At 42.5% G+C, this 20,884-nt stretch overlaps 1 protein-coding gene across 4 annotated transcripts in view; it reads left to right on the top strand.

Moving 5' to 3' along the window:
- TSNARE1 (t-SNARE domain containing 1) overlaps nt 1–20,884 on the top strand; it is a 461,526-nt gene that overhangs the window by 235,000 nt on the left and 205,642 nt on the right. For 3 of the 4 annotated variants that reach the window (XM_082283162.1, XM_082283164.1, XM_082283163.1), the window contains exon 10: nt 4,312–4,479. In XM_082283162.1, the coding sequence (XP_082139288.1) occupies nt 4,312–4,479 (168 nt within the window). The remainder of the gene's footprint in view (nt 1–4,311; nt 4,480–20,884) is intronic. The other variant, XM_082283165.1, reaches the window with a different exon arrangement.

Here is a 20,884-nt window from a genome sequence, read left to right as displayed (position 1 = left end):
TACTAACCTGAGCTGGAGGGAGTGTGTGTATCTCTATTTGTCTCTGTTGTATAATTTTTCTCTGTATCTTCAGGTTTTGGGGAGATTGGGGAGGAAATTTTCCTTTGAAATTGCTAAACATTTCACTGGAAGTAAAAACCATTTTTCATCCATCTCCAGTCAATATTTCATGCCCTGAATTTGTGGTAAGGGAACAGTCTTGTAACCAGCAATCAGGAATGTCATCATTAAAGTCAGTGAGGTAAAAAAGTGCTGCAGGACTAGGAGGTATCAGGACACTCTCACTGCTACAGGAGACTCCCAGCTCTCTGGAGATGAGCTGTGAGGTTGATGAGCTGGTTGGTGTTACATTAGCTGGAGTTACCATTGGATTTCTGCTTCTCTGTGGAATAAAGACCATATGGGAGCTAGAAGAGAAGTCATTTCCACCCCTTGCTTGGTGATTTTGTGTGACATGAGTTGTCAAACTCGTGATATTCTGTCCCTTCTGATAGACAAATGGGGAGTGAGGCAGCACCAATTGGGAGGGGGTTATTTTTGGAGGGGTCTCAGACATGCAACTTCTGAGGCAAAGATTCTGCTGCTGATAAAGCACAGGCACTAACAGAAGCTGTCACCACCCAGATAAAACCTTTTTTTCTTTTTTTTTTTCCCCCCTATCAGCAGCTGCATATAGCATCTCCCCATTGGTAGAATAAATCTGATAAAAAAATGTAGTTGTAAGCAGCAATGATTTTATCCTGGTGAAAAGATTTTATCCAACAAGAAAAATGTTGTGTCTCAGCATAATTTTTCAGATATGATGAACAACAGAATGGTATGACCCTCAGTCCTAGGGATTTAGTCTTAAAAGAACTACTGAGCATATCAGATATACTCAACTTTTTCTCTGCTATAATTTTTTTTTTCATTGGCAGAGTTCAGGTTATAGATATGTCTTGACAAAAATCTGCCAGAGGCAAAATTCAACAAAAGAACAACTTCAAATACATCCAATTAACAATTTATGGAAGGAAATCCAACAGAAAATTACACAGAGATTCACAGGGCATAAAATTTGGCACTAAATCAAATTTATTGTGGAAATGCCTGTACGGGGAGTTACGGCCCCTTCCAGTGCAGTGTCAAAGGGACCTTTATCTGTGGAGGCTCAGTGAGTGCCCTCCATCTGATCTTTTCTTGCTATAAATACAATGTTTTGTCAGACATGGCAATGAACATAGCTCAAAAGGGAATGAAGAACACTGATAAGCCAAGCTATATGCAGCTTTCAATCAGAAGCATTAGAAGTGATTAGATTTCTTCACAGTTTCAGATTTAAGATTTGTTCACTTTATCACAGAAATGAGGGGCTCTGTACCATCGACAGCACAAAATCACTTTTATTTGTTAGCACAGCATACAGACTCTGATAGCAGGTCATGGTGACTGTATTTAACATTATTATGGAGCCATTTTTACGTCTGGAAGGAAATATCAGCCCCCCTGCATCCTGTTGTTTTACTGATTTACTCATTCAGCAGCTGTGGTCGGATTTTTTCAGATGTTAAGGATACAAACACATGTAATTGCCTCAGCAGCTCTGAAATTAGCTTAGGTTGCTACTTTGTTTAGAGAAAACGATCTGTGTCTAGACCTTTACCTATTTAAACACACGAGTAGCTGATTTTTTTTAAGAGATGACTGAGCAGCAGCCCTTGCAATGCATTATCTGAGTAATTTGCAGGGGGGACGTGTTATTTACAGATACCAGGCCCAGCTAGTGAGGATGACAAATAAAGTTGACACAGGCCAAGATAAAGCATATTTGTGGTACAACTGTGTTATTCCATGGACTAATCTAATTTGAAGAGCTGGTTGCTGGCTCTCCTGTTATCCCTCTGCTCCCAAATCAGAACAGGAAACATTTGAACACTTGCACATTTGTCGTCTTCCACTGAAATTCAGACCTGCATAGGACAAGCATGGCTTTGAGTGTCCATTCATGGGCATGGAGGTCCTTGGTGCAGAGTGCTTGCTGTGACCAGAGTACACGAATTTCATTAGAACACTTTTCCTGTGTCTCCACAGGGCAGATTCTTGGGATCTTCCAAGAATCTTGGGCGTGTGCAGTTTGCCTCTGCTCTTCTTAACCCACTGGTGAAGATGAGAGGACACCTCTGTCACTAAATGAAGCATTAGGATTCCCCAAGGCTTTATTTTCCTGAGTCCATTAATACACTTTTTTGGCACTGAAACACTCTACCAGGGAAGTTAGCGTCCAAGGCACGTGATAATTAGTGAATAAAACACCCCCAGAGTATCTTAATCCTATTAAAATATGTCTTTTAAAGTGTAAATTAATCTTTAACCTAATTTTAAATGATGGTTTTCTTCCTGTAACACACCCTTTCTCAGTAGATCCCTGGAAAGCAGAAGGTGAAACAAAATAAGACATCAATGTCAAAGACTTTCATCTGCTGTTCATATTTTGAAAGATACTCGACTGTTGCTGATTTTCCCATTTCCTGCTACTTCTTCCATCACCCCACTTCCTTCACCAAGTTGTGTTGTTTTCCTTGTCTCCAATTAGGTATGGTAATAATAATAATAATAATAATAATAATAATAATAATAAATTTCCTAACACAAAGTCTAAGTTTAGGCAAAAGCAAAAATTCTTTTGTTTCTAAATACAGGAATTATATCCTTTTTAAAGAGCTAAAGAAGAGTTACAGAGTTAAACAAACATTTCTAGACTCAAGTCCTCCCACTCCTTCCAGTTCTTCAGTCCTGTGCCCTTCCATTAAACTGTCCCATGGCTCCTTTTCCTGTTCACTCTGTGGGAATTCGGGGAAATTTATATTTCTGAAGATGTAGCCACAGCGAGACAGCAAAGGCTTTTATTTTTCAGGCACAGCTCCCAGTGTTTGTGCTTCAGGTAAACCCAGATTCAGAGAACTGAACACCCCCCTGAGTACTTGCTCTTGTTCTCTCCTATAGCTTTCAGAGGCTTTGGGGAAATTTAGGTCAAGGATGTGCTGTGGCCACTCCATTTCTTCTTTCAACTTCAGAGCATCATGGTTTGCTTTTTTATTGTAACTTTTATTTAGGAGTCAAAGCTCAGCTCAAGAGCAAGTTAGGTGACCATGAACATTGTTTGAAGTGAAATCCTCATGCAGTTGTAAGGTTGGAGCCTTCATCAGCACCTCTTAGGTTAGAACTTGAGCTCAGTCTCCAAACCAACCCTGAGTCAGTTCATTCTCCAAGTCCAGTCAGGACTGAACCTAACTGGCACAGAACCTAAACAGGCTGGGTGGTGAAGACCTTGCTAAACCTCTGCCCCTACTTTTTGTGTAGATCCAACTGGTTCTCGAACAAGGTTTTAAAATCTGGATATGAATATAAGTGCAGCTCCCAAGATAGTAGGAAATGGTATCTTGGGTCTTATAAAACAAGTTAAGGACTTTTAAAAAAAGAGGGGAAAAAACTTATTAAACAGGCAGATAGGACATTGGGGAATGGTTTTAAACTGAAAGAGGAGATATTTAGATTAACTATTAGGAAGAATTTCTTTCCTCAGAGGGTGGTGAGGTGCTAGAATGGGTTGTCCAGAGAAGGACATCCCTGGAAGTGTTCCAGGCCAGGCTGGACAGGGCTTGGAGCAACCTGGGATAGTGGAAGGTGTCCCTGCCCATGGCAGGGGGGTTGGAATGAGATGATCTTTGAGGTCCTTTCAACCCAAACCATTCTGTGGTTCAGTGACTGTGATCTGATGTGTCAGCAAAACCAGGTCAACTCCACAGAGTGAACACCACGAACCTGTGAGTTGCTCGAGCTGATCACTCTGCACTCACATCACTGCAGTGATTTCCTCTTTTATAAACTGTGCTGTTTATGTCATAAATGGAGAGGACTGGAACCTTTGTATTTTGAACCTTATAAGCTGGGTCATAAAGTCTTCAAGACAAATAAATAGGATTTCTGTGTACCTGAGAAAGTGTCTAATTCAGGAAGAATTTGCAGGGAAATTAAACAAGGTAAATGTGTTATTTTTCAGCTGCACATAAATGTTTTGTTCTGTCAGAACTGTGGAAAATTGAAGTTGGTTGCAGAGGCCCCAAAGCAGCTCAAGAGATCTGACTTCAGGTCCCAACATTTCCTTTGAGACTTCAAATGTTTCCTCTCATGCAATTTACTTTTCTCCTCTCCATCTTTTCGCCACTGTTTACTCCATCTCTTATATCAGTATTTTCTTTTCCCACACTAAAGCTGTGTGAAACCAGAAAACATTTACACTTCCTTTGCTTTCTTTCCATTCTCCCAAATTAGCAGAGCCCCAAGACCCCCTTCTCTGACCTGCCTGATGACGAGAAGATCTTTAACAGAGGTGATGGCGTGTGGCAGAACCAGGGCCAGGACCAAGCCTTGCTCTCGGAAATCACGGAGGAGGATCTGGAAGCCATCCGCCAGCGGGAAGAAGCCATTCAGCAGATTGAGGTCAGTAACCTCCTCCCACCATGGTTTTGTGAGCTGGAAGAGCAGAATCCTTGCCTTGTGCCTTGCTCAATGTGATTAAGGAAATGCTGATTTGCATTGCTGTCGGTACAGCATCACGAAAGACAGGGAGATTATCCAGTGTTTCTAAACATGGGAATCAGTGACAGAAGGAAAAGTTGGAAAGCCAGATGATTAGTAATGAAAATTACAAGAGTTAATTAGTGGTCATGGGCTAATGGTTGGGTTCTTCCCAGAGAGTCTTCCACAGCTGAGTCTGTAGTGAGATGGTTTAATTGAGCTGGGTTCTGCAGCAAAGCAACTTTCTCAGTGCACTCAAACTTGAAACTGGAGTTTGTCACAGGCAAAAAATACTCAGCTTTACCACTAGAGAGAATAATAGATAGACAAAAGGAAACAACTTGTTAACCTTTTCAAATAATTCAATATTTTGCTACTTTAAAGTATTTGGATGCTCTTGATGTAGTTAAAAGAGGACATACTATTTTTATTCCTTTTATTTTTTTCAAAAGCACTGTAAAAATATGAAATAAAAGGAACAAAAAGAGGCCTGAATAAGTTAAGCATCCCACATTTTTCTTTTTATACTTATTTTTATGCTTTTGGGAAACTCTTGTTAGGTAAATTTAAGCGATAAATGGGTAAAACAAGAACATATTAAACCTTTCTAATTTGTATGCTTTTACAGACCTAAACTCAAGATGAACCAAAAAAAGAGGACTTCAGAATAATCAGAACATTTAATTAAGGGCTAAACTTTGTCCTTTAATTGGATTGGGCTAATTTTATCAGGATAGATTTTGGTTGCTGTACTGCAGGAATTGTGATTGAGCTAACAGTGCAAAAAGGGGACAAAAGTTCCTGCTGGGGGCTGGCGCTTTGAGGTTGGGCCCTCTGTTTGCAAACAGTGGTGCCCACATATGACTCAACTCTCCAAGTCAGAAATGCTGACAGTTTTACAGGAGCAGGTCGAGGTCAGTGTTTGTCTAATTTCTGTTATGGTTCACTGAGCAGAGATGAATGAGCTTTGTGGACTTGTGTCCATTACTAGGGGTGAAACTGTCAAAGAAAATTCTCACACTGAGTATCTTTGTCTGTGAATTGTCATTCTACACTTGAGGGATCTCAGTACATCCAGCAGGACAAACTGTAGGGAACTTTGTTGCAAAGATGCATGTTTTGGACTGTTCCTGCACTTTGATGTTCAAGAAGGATGGTAGCAAATGTATTTCTGAAATGATCTTGTGAGCAACTCCACCAGCTCACTGGAGATACTTAACAAATCTCTGAGTAGAATCTTGTGCCAAGTTCTCTGGGATGACCCTGCTTGAGCAAGGATGTTGGACCAGATGACCCCACCGTGGTGCCTCAGCCATTGTGTGGTTCTGTGATTTTGTGATCCTTTTGGTTTGAAATATAGTCAGAGCCTTTTATTTTGTCGTTGCATTGCCCCTGTCCTCCCCAGAGAAAAAAAAAAAAACAAAACATTTAATATTTTCCCATTAGGCAGTGGGGAATGACAACCCCCAAGGCAGCCTCAAGCACACCAGCTTTGGAAAGTCAAGATGTGCAGTTGTGTCTCCTTGGAGAGATCTTTATTTTGCTGGTTAAATCCCATTTCTGTGCCACAATCTGATGTCTCTGCACCAATTTGCACAGGACTGTGTGGCAATGGTGGGGTGATTGAGGGGGGTGAAATGAACCCAATCACAGTCCTAAATAACTTTAAAAAAAAAATCTCCATTCATGTATTGTGCAGGGTTTGTATCTATTGATTTGGTCCGGGATACCTTTCTGCCTGACATGATTTTACCTCTGAATAGCTCAGTTTATACAATTAATGATTTAGTCAGCTTAAGCAATTAATGTTATTTAGGCTTTGCTTCCTGAGAATGTGTGCACTTTCTTTTTACCTGTTTTTTCCCCATCTCCTCTATCCATTTTGATTTGCTTTCCAAGATCCCTGTTAATCCTCTAAGGAGGGCTGCATTCCACAAACATTATTTCAAATGTAGCTTAAACATTTCTCCTCAGGAGGAAAACATTTAGGACCAATGGCATTTTGTTTAACATCTCTTTTGAAAGAAATATAATGAAAATGAGTTTTTTTGGACAGCATTGTTCCTCTCCCCAGCTGTACTTGAACAAGCAGATGGTGCTTTTAAATAATTTTCACTGTGTTTTGTTTTTCTGTTTGTTGACCCACATGAGCATATTTCTTGTGAAAGGACTCATCTTGCAAATTAAAGCTTCCCTGTTTTCAGTAGAAATTGTGGGTACACAGGGGATTCCCTGAACTCACAGTCACCATAACAATTTTTTCCAGTATATTTTCATAACCAGTGAGTAGCCAAGAAGGTTAACATGACACATCATTCCTGTCAAACATGACTAATAAACTAAATTTATTGCCAAACTGATGTATAGCATTTGTTGTTGTTTGTTCTTTGGGGACCTGAATGAAGAATAGAGCTGTGCAAAATTTGTCTTGTGCAAGCAGATTGGTCTCACTGAGATTTCCATGTTGCTGCATATCCTGCACCAGAAACATGGAGATCTTGAGCAGCGCAGGAGATGTTGAAAGAACATCACATCTTCTGATTACACACAACTTTAGAGAAGCGCATGGTGCTGGTACCAGTCATGGGGCTTTTTTTTAAGAGACGTTGAATTTGCCCTTTTTGCAAGAACAGGTATAAAAACTTTTTTGTTGCTGAAGAAATAAGGAAATAAGTTCTCTTCCCGTCTTGTGCCCTGAAAAACAGATATGAAGTTGTGCCCATAATAGACATTTTCTTAATGTTCCAATGACTTTTTCCCACTTGTGCGTTTTCCACATCTCCAGAATCTCTCCAGAGGTTCGGGTTAATGGGACATTGTTCTCTGTCAGGAAATCCCTCGAGGCACTTTGCAACGTTCACAGTTTCCACCTAGAAAGATAAGAGCCAAGTCAAAAGTTCACCTGGCTGTTCATTTTATTTAAATGTGCTCCTTTTGCTATTGCTTGCAGATTAAAACCAGAGACGTCTGCAAGGGAGATGTCTCGCCAAAACCTTACATTTTGGATAAAGATCTTTATTGCTTGGAAATGTCAAAATCTGGTAGGACGCAGCAGCCTTGACACAAGTGTTATTTCTTAAAATATTGCTTTGAACTGTTATATAAAACCTATTTTAACTTGAACTGTATTGGCAGTGAATAATAGATGCCATAACAACTTTATATATAGCACTGTAAAATGTGCCATCAGAAATACATGAGCTGAACTGTAATGTGCATTGTCAGTGCTCAGTGCTGGCACAAGCTCTGTCATAGCCAATATATATATAATATATGTAATTTACCATGCCGTGCCTTTCATTTGCACCTGTGGTCATCTGAAAAACGGGAGGTGATAAAAGTTTGAGAAGAAATGGATAAGCACTGAATGGGGAACTTCACAGAATTTCAGCTCGTTACTGGAAAGATGTATAAAAAAAAGATTCTAAATGCCGTATTGATTCAGAAAGTCTCCCGTGATCCTCCCCATGCAGACAGCTTCCCCAGAGGTGATGAGAAAGGAAAATGAGGAAAACCTCCCCAAGATGGTCCACCAACCCTTTTCCTCTCTCACAGCAGTTTCCTATCCCCATCCTCTGCTTCCACAGAGTGGGCATTCTCCTACCTTGAAGAGCAGGAGGTGTCCCTTCCCATGGCACAGGGCTTGGAACAAGATGATCTTTAGGGTCTCTTCCAACCCAAACCACTCTGTGATTCCGTGATATCCTGAAGAAAGCGAAACACTTCACAGAGACTGCATTTTAACTGATGCATCCCTTGGCAAAAAAGAAGGAGAGATGGATAGGTTGTGGCAACAGGTGTGAGGAAACTGCTTTTATTTTTAGGAGAGGATGTTCCCTCTGGGTCGTCATTAGAAGTGTTGATGTTTGTTCCCTATCTGTTTTGAAGAGAAGTGATAGATGCCAGCCTCCACGCCTGTCACTCAAGCCTTTGTAGGCAGACAGAAAATGAAAAACAATAAAAATAAAACAAAAGAAAGCCCCACAGAGCCTGGCAGAGTGTGTTTGTTAGTTCAAACATGTTCCTTGTTCCCTCATTACTACGTATCATTTCTTGCTGAGGGGTGTTTTCGGTAAAATCTCTCACCGATGGTTGCGGTTTAGAGGGTTTAGTGCAAGCTATTTTATACCTTTCATCAACTTCAATAGTCCAGGGCTTTGACTTATGAGGGCTCTGCCTGTGTCTTCACAGAGGCTTTTTGACTCAGAGTAATGTATAAATAACACAAGATCACGACAAGCACCGTCCGTGAACAATCTGTGTGAGTGTCAACCCTTCTCATGACAGCGTTGGGGAGCCTAATTATCCTGAGCTGCAGAGCTGCCTGCCAGGTTGATATGGCCATCCCTGGGACTGGTATTGAGTTGTTCCCTAAAGAACCAGCTCCAGTATCCTGCCCAGTCTAATTTAAAATTACCTGAGCTGCAGGACTGCCACCATTTATTTCGGGAGACTATTTCACGGTCCAGCAGGCTTCGGTGTTGATGAAATGCTTCCCTCTGTTCTTGCTAAAGATCCCTTTCTCATTCTCAGCTTTTTACACCTAGTGAAACTCTGCTGGACCCTTCAAATAATTCTTCTTCCCCTTTGGCTTTTAAACTCCTCAAATGCTAACAGTTATCCTCCTCTTCACCAGTTGGTCTCCATGGCTTTTCAGTCACTCCAGTGCTCTCTTCTCAATTATTTCCCATTTGTTAGTTCTTTGCTCCTGCAGCAGCAGACTGTATATAGGATTTTGGCGTTGTACGAGAGCTGAACAGAAAAAAAGTGTAAAAAGCTCCATGGATCCACTTCAGAGCTTACAAGTGCTGATGGAAAATTTCTAGATAATTTCTGCACAAGTAAACTCACCAAAGACACTAGAGCCTGCTCATTACACTTTTTAACTGTTAAGCATATCCTGACACACTTTTGACCCAGATAAGCCAGTTATTACCCAGTTATTGACACAATTTGAGAGGTAACATTTTCCAGAAGCAGTTTGGTGCAGCCACCCTGTTCAGTGGGTAAGGGGACTTAATGATGTGCATGCAGTGAAGTGCAGTTTCAGTGCCTGAGAACAGGCATCTCCCATGTCCTTGTACAGCTGCAGCCCTACTGATTTAAGAATTGATCACAAAAGTTTCCTCTAGTCCTCACTAACATTTAGGGAAGAGGAAGAGTAAGGTGAATGAAGGGTAAATTTTGTGGGAAGCTGTGCAAGCCTGAGGGCAAAATGAGGTGTATGTGAAAATAGAATCTGGCCTGTTTGAAAATGTGGAGAAGCCTCAGCAATTCTGGAGAACAAAGAGCAGCCTATCCCAGTGGAATCCTGCAGTAGCCATTTCCATTGAATATTGATTAAACTGTGCCTCCCTCTGTGTGCCCATGTGGCCTCCAACACTCCTGAATTGCTGTAAGGAACTTCCCTTCATGCCAAAACCACTCACATTCAATCTGCACATCTTCAGCGTGTTGCTTTCAAACTGCCACTGTCATGCCAGGCAGCGCTGAAATGTTTATTCATTTTAGTTTCAGGGGTTCTGTGAGGATCACAGAATATCCTGAGGTGGAAGGGACCCACAAGGTTCATTGAGCCCAGCTCTTGGCCCTGCACAGTACACCCCCAAGAATCCCACCATGTCCCTGAGAGCTTTTCCCAAATACTTCTTGAGCTCTGTCAGGCTTGGTGCTGTGACCACTGTCCTGGGGAGCTGTTCTAGTGCCCAGCCTCCCTCTGGGGGAAGAATCTTTTCCTAATATCCAACCTAAGCCTCCCCTGACACAGCTTCAGGCCATTCCCTCAGGTTTTACCACTAAAATAGCAAGCACATCACATGCTGTATTTCCTACTCTTTATTAAGTGCTGTTTAAATATGTCAATACACATCCATCTGTCCTGTAATCCCACTGCATCCTGACAGAGAGGCAAGAGATGAAATACCACTGGGTAACACATTGTGAAGATTCTCTCATCATCTCCTTTCTGCTCAAACATCACTTTTGCTATGACTACATGCAAAAGCCCAAACTTTTTCTTTTTGCCTGGCTAAAACTGTATTTCTGCTTCTCCTTATGGAAATGATTAGAGCTTGTACATTTTTGTAATCAGTTTCACCAGGGATATGTGTACAGCCTTGGATATCCCTTCGTAAGACAGAGAGGTTTCAGGAATATGTCACAAATCTTTTTTAGCCCTAGGCAATTTCTCATGTCTCAGGTGTAACCTTATGAGTAAACGGTGTGTGGTGAAGTGTTTTTAACTAAATTGGAGAGATTTCCACTGTGGGCTAGAGATAATTTTCCTTTTCTCACTTACATTCCCAGTGCCTTATCCAAAGACTGTTAGTGTCAGAGAGTCCTGCCCTAAACCCTTTCCTTCATGCACTATTCCTTCAGTGAGCTTGCATGAAGAAGGCAGTAATGAAAGCCTGGATTCAGCAAATCCCTTATGTGTGTCTTAACGGCTTTGCTGAATAGGGATGGACTTTAGAACCTACTAAAAGTGAAGTATTTCCTCTACAGAAGGAGAAAATAGTGCTGAGACACACATAACTTGCTAAAAATCTGAATTTTAGCGAGACACATCTGCATATTTATATCCACAGAAACTGAGCTGAGTTAAAGTCTTGTGTATGACCTGTCAATGTTCATTGATACGGCAGAGAGCTGGAAAGAGAGACATCTCCAGTGCTGGTGGTGAAATACTGTTTATCTTCTGTAAATCCTCCTGCTTAAGTGTTAATGTTTCTTTTGTTAAAATCCTCCTTTTACTGCACTTTTGCCTAAGTTTTTGCCACCAGATGATGATTGTCTCAACAAAGGTAATTACTTGCCCCTATTTCTGTTAGCACAGAGAGTACGAACATCAATAGAGCAATTTTTGTGGCTGTGATTTTCTGCCCCAAAGGGGAATTACCCCTCTCACCCATCACTTAGGTTAGAGCAGTTCACTCTCTAGTTCTCTGATGCTAATTAATAACAATGGACATCGATAGCCCATCAACTAGCTGAGATCCTCTAGCAGTGCTCGAAAGAGCTGTCCCAGCAGGTTTGGCTTCTTACCTTCCTGGATTGAGTGCTGTGCTTTCTTTTTAAATTTTTTTTTTGGGGGTAGGGAAATCAAAATTTTCCCCAGTCAAGATGGGTGAAGTAACCACAGGTGAGTCTTAAGTCATAGAAATATAAAAATTCCTGTTGGCAAAGCCCTGGAGCATCTCAAGAACCCACTGGAGACTGAGTCAGGCCTCCCTCATCAGAGCTCAGCAGAGAGGGAAATGAACCAAGGATAAAGACCCCACAGAGGTAACAAGGGAAGAGATAACTGAGAAGGATAATGAAATCCACATTTCACAGCAAGACCAGTTCCCATTCCCTCCTATTTACCAAAAGGTGCCTGGTCTTTTATAAATTATCCTTGACAGGAATATTCTCCCACATCCTCGCAGAAATTAGACTGAAAATCACATTGTTAACTTTGTTAACAATGAATGTCAAATTTTAGAGGCTGATGACAAAGGCAGTATTAGTTTATGCCCTCTGCACTATGCAGGCTCATTTCATTCAGGTGTTCTTTAATACTTTTAATTGCTCCTTTATGAAAGTCGAGGGCTGTTGCAGAACTGTCTTTCCTCACCACCCTGTTCACCATTTATCTACCTAGAGTGTCTCCTCTGGTTGTCATTTCCTTCTCTGCACTGAAGTCACCTCTTCTCCTCTGTATTGAGGCTCTCAGACAGCTCACTTGAGGCAGAAAGACTATTAAGACTCACCTAGAAACTATGGAGAACTGCAAATTTTAGTATTTTAATATATTTCCTTCAGTGCAAATTTTTAGCTAGACCCCTGAGCAACCTTATCTGACCTCAGAGTTGGTTCTGCTGTGAGTCAGCGGCTGGACTTGAGCTCTCCTGTGGCCTTTTCTAACCTGAATTATCCTGTGATCTCATGATCCCATTATCTCTCTGTCTCCTTTGACTGCACCACTGAGGGCTACCAGAAGTTCATGTGTTAATCTTGCTTCAATCTAAAGCCAAAACATCTCGATTTCCCTGCCTGTGTGAGCTCCCAAGTCAGGTTCATTCTCCCTCCTCTTCCATCCATTGTCACCACAGGCAGGAGTTCATTCTTTGCTCCTCTGTTCATACCACGTTTGTCATTTATTTGGGGAAATAATTAGGATATTTTACCCATCAGAAAGATAGGTGTCTCTGGAAGAGAAGTCCTCTTAGGTGACCCTGTGCCTGTGTACCATCAGTGGGGGTGCCCAGAGAAGCTGTGGCTGCCCCATCCCTGGAAGTCTTCAAGGCCAGGTTGGACAGGGCTTGGAGCAACCTGGGATAGTGGAAGGTCTCCCTGCCCATGGCAGGAGATTGGAACGAGATGATCTTTAATGTCCCTTCCAACCCAAACCATTCTGTGATTTTGATGCAGGAATAAAACCAGAGTCATGTTTCAGAAGAATTCAGATCTCTCTTGTCCAGCAACAACTGGAATGCAGATGTGGTTTGCTCATGTTGGTATTAAAACTGCATTTTTTGAAAATGTGGACTCTTGTTGATATAAAACAAAAGTTGAAATTTCTTCTAATTTAAGGCTAAGGTATTGCTGTTGAAGGATGTGTGGTAGGATTTTAGATCAAAGGTCAAAACATGTTCAGACAGTTTTTTGTAATTTTACTCTTAACATCTTTTAGTAAGCTGCCAGGACTAAAAGGATTCTTCTGGATCACTCTAACTGTTCCTGGGAATGTATAAGACTTCATTCTCTCCAGGTTTTAAACTGTTGCATGGCTTTAAACTGAAAGAGAGCAGGTTTATGTTAGACATTAGGAAAAATGTCTTCCCTGTAAGGGTGGGGAGGCCCTGGCACGGGTTGCCCGAATAATTTGTGGCTGCCCCATCCCTGGAAGTATTCATGGCCAGATTGGAGGGGGCTTGGAGCAACCTGGGATAGTGGGAGGTGCCCCTGCCCATGGAAGGAGCTTGGAACTGGATGAGCTTTAAGGTCTTGTACAACCAAAACCGTTCCATGATTCTCTGCTCTACCTACAGCAATAAACATCTGCTTATTTTTAACTCTACCTTTGGAGCTGGTGATTTTTTGGATCAAATGTTCCTGAGTTTCATCTTTCCTTGTCAGTTCTCCTACAAGGGATAAAAGCTGCCATAGATTTCTTACCGTGCTCCTATTCCCATTTCACAGCTGGAGAAACTGAGACATTATGGATTGTTTCTCTGCCAGTGGAGCTCCATAGAAATGTAAATGCCTTGCTTAAGACCTGGGAAAGAGTCAGGATCTGTGCCAGGATTAAAATGCTGCTTGTTCTGTACTTCCGTACCCAATTCTCTTCAGACTGTGCTGGGATGAGAGATCCAAATACAAGATCTGGCATATTTAGCTTCTAATTTTTCTCCCTGTATTTGAATTGCCAGGCAGAAGGAACGTGCTCCTGTTCAGAAAACACCCTGTCATCCATTCAGCTTGGATGAAGCTCAAGGAAAATACTGATCATCATTTGTAGCTGAAGGCAGATCTTCCCTACAGGGGGGGCTTGCTGGGATATGAAGTTTCACCCATGATATCATGACTTTATCAGGAGATGCTGAACATCGTCCTGTGTCTCTGAAAGCACAGATTGCCCTGTCAGAGACAGAGAAATTCTTACCCTCTGAAAAATCTTCCGATGTGAAGATGAGGCTGCAGGAGTGAGGGCAGGGGGGAAACGATCTGCTCTGTGCCTGTACCTTCGAAACACACCTGCAGGAAAGCGTGCAGGTGAATGTCAGCTATGTCAGACAATGTGCTTCTGAGGGATTAAAAGATGAGTTTCTGGGTGTTGTGGGCCTGAGACAGATGTGCACAAGGGATTCAGTGCTCAGAGCTGAGTGCTGGAGACTTCAATGAGCATGTGCTGATTTTCTGAACAATGCTTTATTGCTGGCTGCAAAAGGAGTCTATGCTCATTTTGCCCTTCTCATGGTTCTTGGCAGACCCCTTTCTCTCCTGGAAGTGGTGAGGTATCTGTTAGTGTTGAGGAGGAGCAACTTTAAATCTCATACAGCACTGAGAGCTCTTGCAGGCTCTTTAAAAAGGCTGCTATTTCCTCATGTAGGAAAAAACTCAACTTCATCTGCAAGACCAGTGTTTGAAGGTAGCAGCTACTGTCTCTTTGCCTGACCAATTTTTAGGAATTGGCCATGAATCCAGTGATTTTGAGGAATTATAGTATCATAGAATTGTTTTGACTGGAAAAGATCTTTGAGATCATCAAGTCAAACCGTTGATCTGACTGCCAAACTCAACACTACACCATGTCCCCAGGGGCCACATCTACACATCTTCTGAATCCCCCAGGGATGATGTCTCCACCACTGTCCTGGACAGCCAGTGCCAGGACTTGGCAACCCTTTTGGGGAAAAAATGTTTCCTAATATTCAACCTAAGCCTGCCCTGGTGCAACTGGAGGCCATTTCCTCTTGTCCATTGCTCATTACTTGGGAGAAGGGACCAAGCCCCACCTCACAGCAACCTCCTGGGAGGATAGAGGACAACACTGCTTGTGCTCTTGATCCCTTAATCAGTCATCCCAAGCCCTTGAACTCTCTTGATTGTCCTTTTCATTGCAACTTCATTGCAGAAAAAAAATCAGTACTGGACAATAATCTGAGGGTTGTAACAGGATAGGAAGTTTTCTCTTCACATCTTTAACCCAGACCCCAGGGTGGCAGCAGACTGCCCTAAGAAGTGGGTCTGGTCTGGACATTGGGCCTTTTGTTGCCTTCAGAATGGAGTCTTTTCAGCAGTTCTTTCATTTGTACCAACCAGGCTTCTGGTAAACCAAAGTGCCTTCAGAAAACTTCAGTTTAACAAGGATGGAATTAACTTGGTGGTTCAGTCTCAGACAAGAAAGTGCCTGTACCCCATCACTGCAGCTGAAGGGGCTTGCACAAAGCAACTCGTGCTCTCCCCACTGCCCAAAACAACACACAGCTACTCCTGGAGAGTCTCCCTCATTGTTGTTTCCAGGGATTTGTGTCTTTTTCAATAAAACTCAGGTGAGAGCAGAAGTGTCTCTTTATTTTTGGTATTTTTAGCATGGAGTGGGGGCAGTGGGGACTAGGAGACCAGTAAAGAGGCAAAGTGAAGGATGTCTTGATCAGCAATGATTCAGCAGAATTTCATATTTAGTCTCATTTTGACAGTCCTTATAAACACCCTGCTGCAAACTTCAGTCCTTCAGCCTGATTTGATTACTGGGTGCTGCCAGCAGCCAGGACCCAAAAGTCACTCTGTAAGCATCACCCCCTGTATTTGGCAGGATCCTTTAAAATAGCCCTTAAAAATAAACTTTCTGGAGCATTGCAGTTGCCACACAAGGGATTTCTCCCTTTCTTTTTTCCTTTCTACATGCATCCAAACAATGTAAAGTGGGGATGGAGGGGTGGGGGGAAGGAAATTAAGAGCAAACCCCATGACTTCTCTGCCTCCCTGATTTCAGCTCATGCTTGTAAATATAAATCTCAGCATTGGGATGCAAGGACTTTTGGGATTAGGTCCTTCTATCCCGAGTGTGTCTCGAGGAAATAAAAGGAAATCTGCACCTTTGCATGTTGGTGCTGATTGCTAAGGAGGGAGTCACCTCCTGCTGAAGTCTGACAGGGCTAAGTCGTGTTCCCTCAGTTGTTTCCCCTGATGTTCTTTCTAATTTATATCACTGTGAAGGGTTAAGGAAGGTGACTTCAGGTGTTGCCACCAGAAAGTCAAATTGCAAAAATAAAGCATTAAAAATAAATGCCGCAGCAGAATTGCTGAGCCAGGGAACCAAGAGCTTTAAATGCAAACAGGGACTGGCTGTGCATTTCTCCACCAGCCACCTGTCTCCCTATCTGAGGATTAAGGACTCTGCGTCTTTTAGTCCTGCGTCTTCCCATTCAACTCCAGGTGCCGCTGAGTGTCACAACTTTTAACAGCTCATCTATTATGATTTAGAGGAACTTCCTTCCTTTTATTTGGACTGCAGGAGGAAGATTATTGCTTCTTCCGAGTCATCTCATAGGAGAGACCCAAGGAGAGTCTCTTGTAAAAGAGTAGATTTTAAATATAGGTGGTCTTCCCTAAACAAACTTTGGGAATTTGGTGAGTGGGTTAATTTGCTTATAGGGTAGATCCCCAGCTATATGGCAAAATGCTATAGATCCGCTAACTTCCATGCTGTCAATGAACTGGTGTCTCATTTTGAATGACTTTCAAACTCCTCCAAAGAAAAGCATGAACAGCATTTCTGTCATGCACAGCTTTCCTCTCCCCTGGGTGTTTTTGCAGGAGCACAAGGTATTTTACAGCCACACTCAAACAGATCCTGCCATACTAGATCATCTTTCAACATTTTTCTGTCCTTGTCCCTCCCTCAAGGTACCATGCTATCCCCTAAACCTCAGGGTGCAGTGGTTCTTCCCTGTTGTCCCAGTCTTTACCCTGCACCTTTGCTGGGGGATGGGAAGAAGACAGAATATTTTTAGGATTCCTTCCTGCTGTGTTCCTAGGGCTGAGAAGACCTCATGGGATCACCATCCTTGCTGCAGGCAGAGGGCAGTCCAGAAGGACTGTGTAACACAGAGAAGGTCTGGAGCAGGCTGAGGGGCAAGATGCATATCTCCAATATCACAGTAGCACCATCATCTCCTAACAGGGCACAGTGCCATATCAGGAGTTTTTACAGCTCTGATGTCCCCAGGGCACCAGTACATCACCACCAAACCCATGCAGTTGTTATACCATGGGGAACAGTGTATACTTCGAATCTGGCTCAGTCAGAGCTCTCTTTTCTTCTTCTCCATCCCTCCATTCCCCCTGAAACTGGTGTTGATTAATTTTGCAGCACTCTGTGTGGGAGCAGTGGGGTTTGGGTTAAAGACTATTATACAAATACCTCTTGCTATTCTTTTTCTCCCGATGCCTGTGGAGTTAGAGCACCTATTGTTGTGTGCCATCAAACAGGCTGCCACAATCGCTTTGGAGGAGCTGTGAGGAACCAGTGCTTTGTTTCCCAGGTGGGTTTTCCCTGTAGGCGTCGGGACGGCCCCGCGCCATGGTGGGTTGAGTCGAGTGGATGGCTGAGCAGATGGCTTTGTGCTGAAGGCTCTCTGATGCTTGGTGACCTTCAAACGAGGTGAGGCAGGACTCTCTCCTCTGAGATTCGGGGTCAGGAGTGCCACTGAAGTGCCACCTGCCTCGGCCACATTGTTCCTGTCAGCCACCAAGGTGCTGGCACTCGCTGGCTGTGTTGCATTAGCACAAGGATAAATTAATCCTCTCTCCTGAGCGAGGCTGGAGCTGGGAAGTGGTGCCAGACTGCCAACCTTGTATTATTTATTGCCTGGTTCACTGTGTGTCCTCATACCTTGTTTGCTGTTCTGGAAGGCACCAGTGCATTAAGCAGTGGTTTTCCTTGGGCTGCTCGAGTCTCTCTGCTGGACTTGTGTGCCAAATGTGGAGTCACAGGAGCTGCCGGAGCCATTTTCATTTCCTTCTCTCACACTTGAATTAATCAGTGTTGAACATCATTCTGTGTCGTATTACTGGAAGTGCTCAGGACTTTCTAATGATTGCAACAACTCTGTCCAGTCTTGACAAGCCTGACTACAGAAATACAGTCTGGTTCTGCCCAGTGATTTTCCCCAGGCATTGACTTCTACATCTTTTGTGTACCAAGTCTATGCTATTCATAAGTCCACCCAATCCAGACAACATCCTCTCACTGCCCTGCACAATGGGCATTGCTCTGGATGCAATCTGGCATTAACATCCAGCTGGCACATCCCACAAGGCCCAAGATCTGCTGCCCAAATTCAGGCTTGTTGGATTTGGGCACCTCTTAGAGTATTTTGAGACCTGGTAATGTTTAACCAGGCCCTCCGTAGGTTTTGGAGACACTCTGCTTCTCACCAGACAGCCAGACTCAGCTCCATGTTCCATTTTTTCTGGCAGGTTTTTCCATCCTCCAGTCTCAAGGCTTGCCTGGAGATTTTGGCTCTACCTATAACCCCCTTGTTCTGGAATAACTGTGTCTACTTCACCTCTGTAGCCTCCAGATGAGACTGTTCAAGTGATCCTGGGTTTTTTGATAGTTCTGTATCCGATTTCTGCCCCCAGAGAGCTCACCAAAGGTTACAGTCTTCTGCACCTGAATAGAGCCTTCATGTTAACATGGAATTTGCAGGACTATCATGATGACAGATTGAGATATTTTTTTTACTTATTTTTGGGATTTCTTTTTTTTTTTTTTTTTGCCTCTCTCCACCGCTGATTCACCTTCCTGGATCACTTGTAAATATATTTAACAATGTGGCATCCAGCAAAATTCCTAGAGGAAGCTGGCTGTTAACCTTTTGTCAGGATGAAAACTGACCTACTTTTTATTTTGGGTTGGTTTTTTTGCTGGTTTTCTTTTTTTTTTTTTTATCTTCTTTCTCCTGACCTGCTTTTGCATTTGGCATTGCTTTGTACCTCTCTCCATGGTAGTTATCTTCTGTAGTCACCTGAGGAGTGACAACATCACAGACCTCTATAATCTGAGAAAGAATTAAAGCAACTGGTTTGGAGTTTCTTTTTCATTTCCACTGAGTTATTGACTTGTTTAAAGAATTACAAGGGCTAAGTGAGCTGTGATTTTCCTTACAAGGACCAGACTATCACAGCCTTGCATGTGCTTTGTTGTTTTGTTCTGTTTTAGCCATTTTACCACGATGTGTAAGGTTTTATTACTCTATTCATCATTCAAACAGCCAAGACTTTGTAAAGCTCAGTTGTTTGTAACTGGAAATCTGCAACAGGGCTTGTTCCTAAACAGGGATTAGATGTTCCTGTTAGCAAGTCTGGGGGACTCTACAGGTCATTAGGATTTCTCGTCACCCAGAGCAAGGTACTTTTTCCGTAACTGGAGGTTTCCAGGGTGTAGATGTCCCTGACTGACTTTAAGGTCTCAAAATAATCTATGAAAACACACTTTTAGAACACAGGTAATCCACGAAGATTTTAGACATCTGTTCCATCATGAGCTGACCCATGATCAGCTTTTTTCTCTTAATTTGCTCTAGAACATCTCCTGTTGTCTATCTTAAAAGCTCCAACATACATCCATAATCAATGAACCCTGTAGGCTGCTTCTTCACCAGATGGTTTGGACAAAATACTATTTTCTGGGTTTTTTAAATTTTCTTTGAGTGGCAGTGCTGCATCCCAGCTTCTGTCACCCCGATCTCTTAGAGCACTTCCTCCCTTTGTGTCTAAGTTGGAAAGAATTTTGTCATCTGAAGTTTTTGTAATTTGAACTTGCACCAATAAAATCATAAAAATAATAGAATCGTAGAAAAGCTTGGGTTGGAAGGGACCTCAAAGATCATTTAACTTCAAGACCCCTGCCCTCAGCAAGGATGCCACACACTAGACCAGGTTCCTCAGAGCCCCTTCTAACCTGACCTTGAACAGTTCCAGAGATGGGGCATCCCTGGAAGTATTCAAGGAAATAGCAAGTATTTTTTTTCAGAGACCATTCTTGACCTACTTGTTTTCTGCTTTCTCTTCAGAGTATGGCATAACTAGATGGTTTTTAGGGTGACTTCCAACCCAAACCATTCTATGATTCAATTCTCTTGATAATCACAGACTGATGATCCCATGAGTAAATGCATTTATAAGCCATCAGTTTAGATAATGAAATCAAAGGAAAACAATATCCTGATTTTGATATGTACTTTTAATTGAACAAATGAAAAGTCTTCCATTTAAGCATGTCAGGGTTATCTGAGTAATATTCTGGCACGTTGCCCTTTTTCACCAACGTGACTGTACATTCCAGCAACAAAATGGGGAAAAAATCGATTCGATTGGAAGAAAATCCCAGTAATTGAATTTCATGTTAATTGCAGATCAGAAGAAGAAAACTGTTTTTACTATTTCAGAAAACTAAGTGAAAATGTGAGTAAGAGAATGGTTGGCTCATGTCAAGATGAAATTTTTTTTGGTCTTGGAAAAGGATGCAAGACCCACTTTGATATGGCCTTTCAAACCAGTGAGAATATCTCAAACCATGCCAACATTTCTGGTGCTGGCAAAACATAATTTTTGTTCCAGAGGGGACGCCATACAAGAAGAGGCTGAGGCAACTTGGTCTGTTCACCCTGGAGGAAACTGAGGGGAGACTTCCTTGCAGTCTGCAACTTTGTGAGGGAAAGAGGAGGGGCAGGCACTGATCTCCTCTCTCTGGTGATCAGTCACAGGAGTTGAGGGAATGGCCTCAAGTTGTGTCCAGGGAGGTTTAGGTTGAATATCAGGAATATCAACAAAC

The sequence above is a fragment of the Coloeus monedula genome (genome assembly GCF_965178545.1).
Source record: "Coloeus monedula genome assembly, chromosome: 1".
Classification (NCBI taxonomy): domain Eukaryota; kingdom Metazoa; phylum Chordata; class Aves; order Passeriformes; family Corvidae; genus Coloeus; species Coloeus monedula.
Note: the sequence above shows the minus strand (reverse complement) of the source record. Positions and strands in the feature narration are given on the sequence as shown.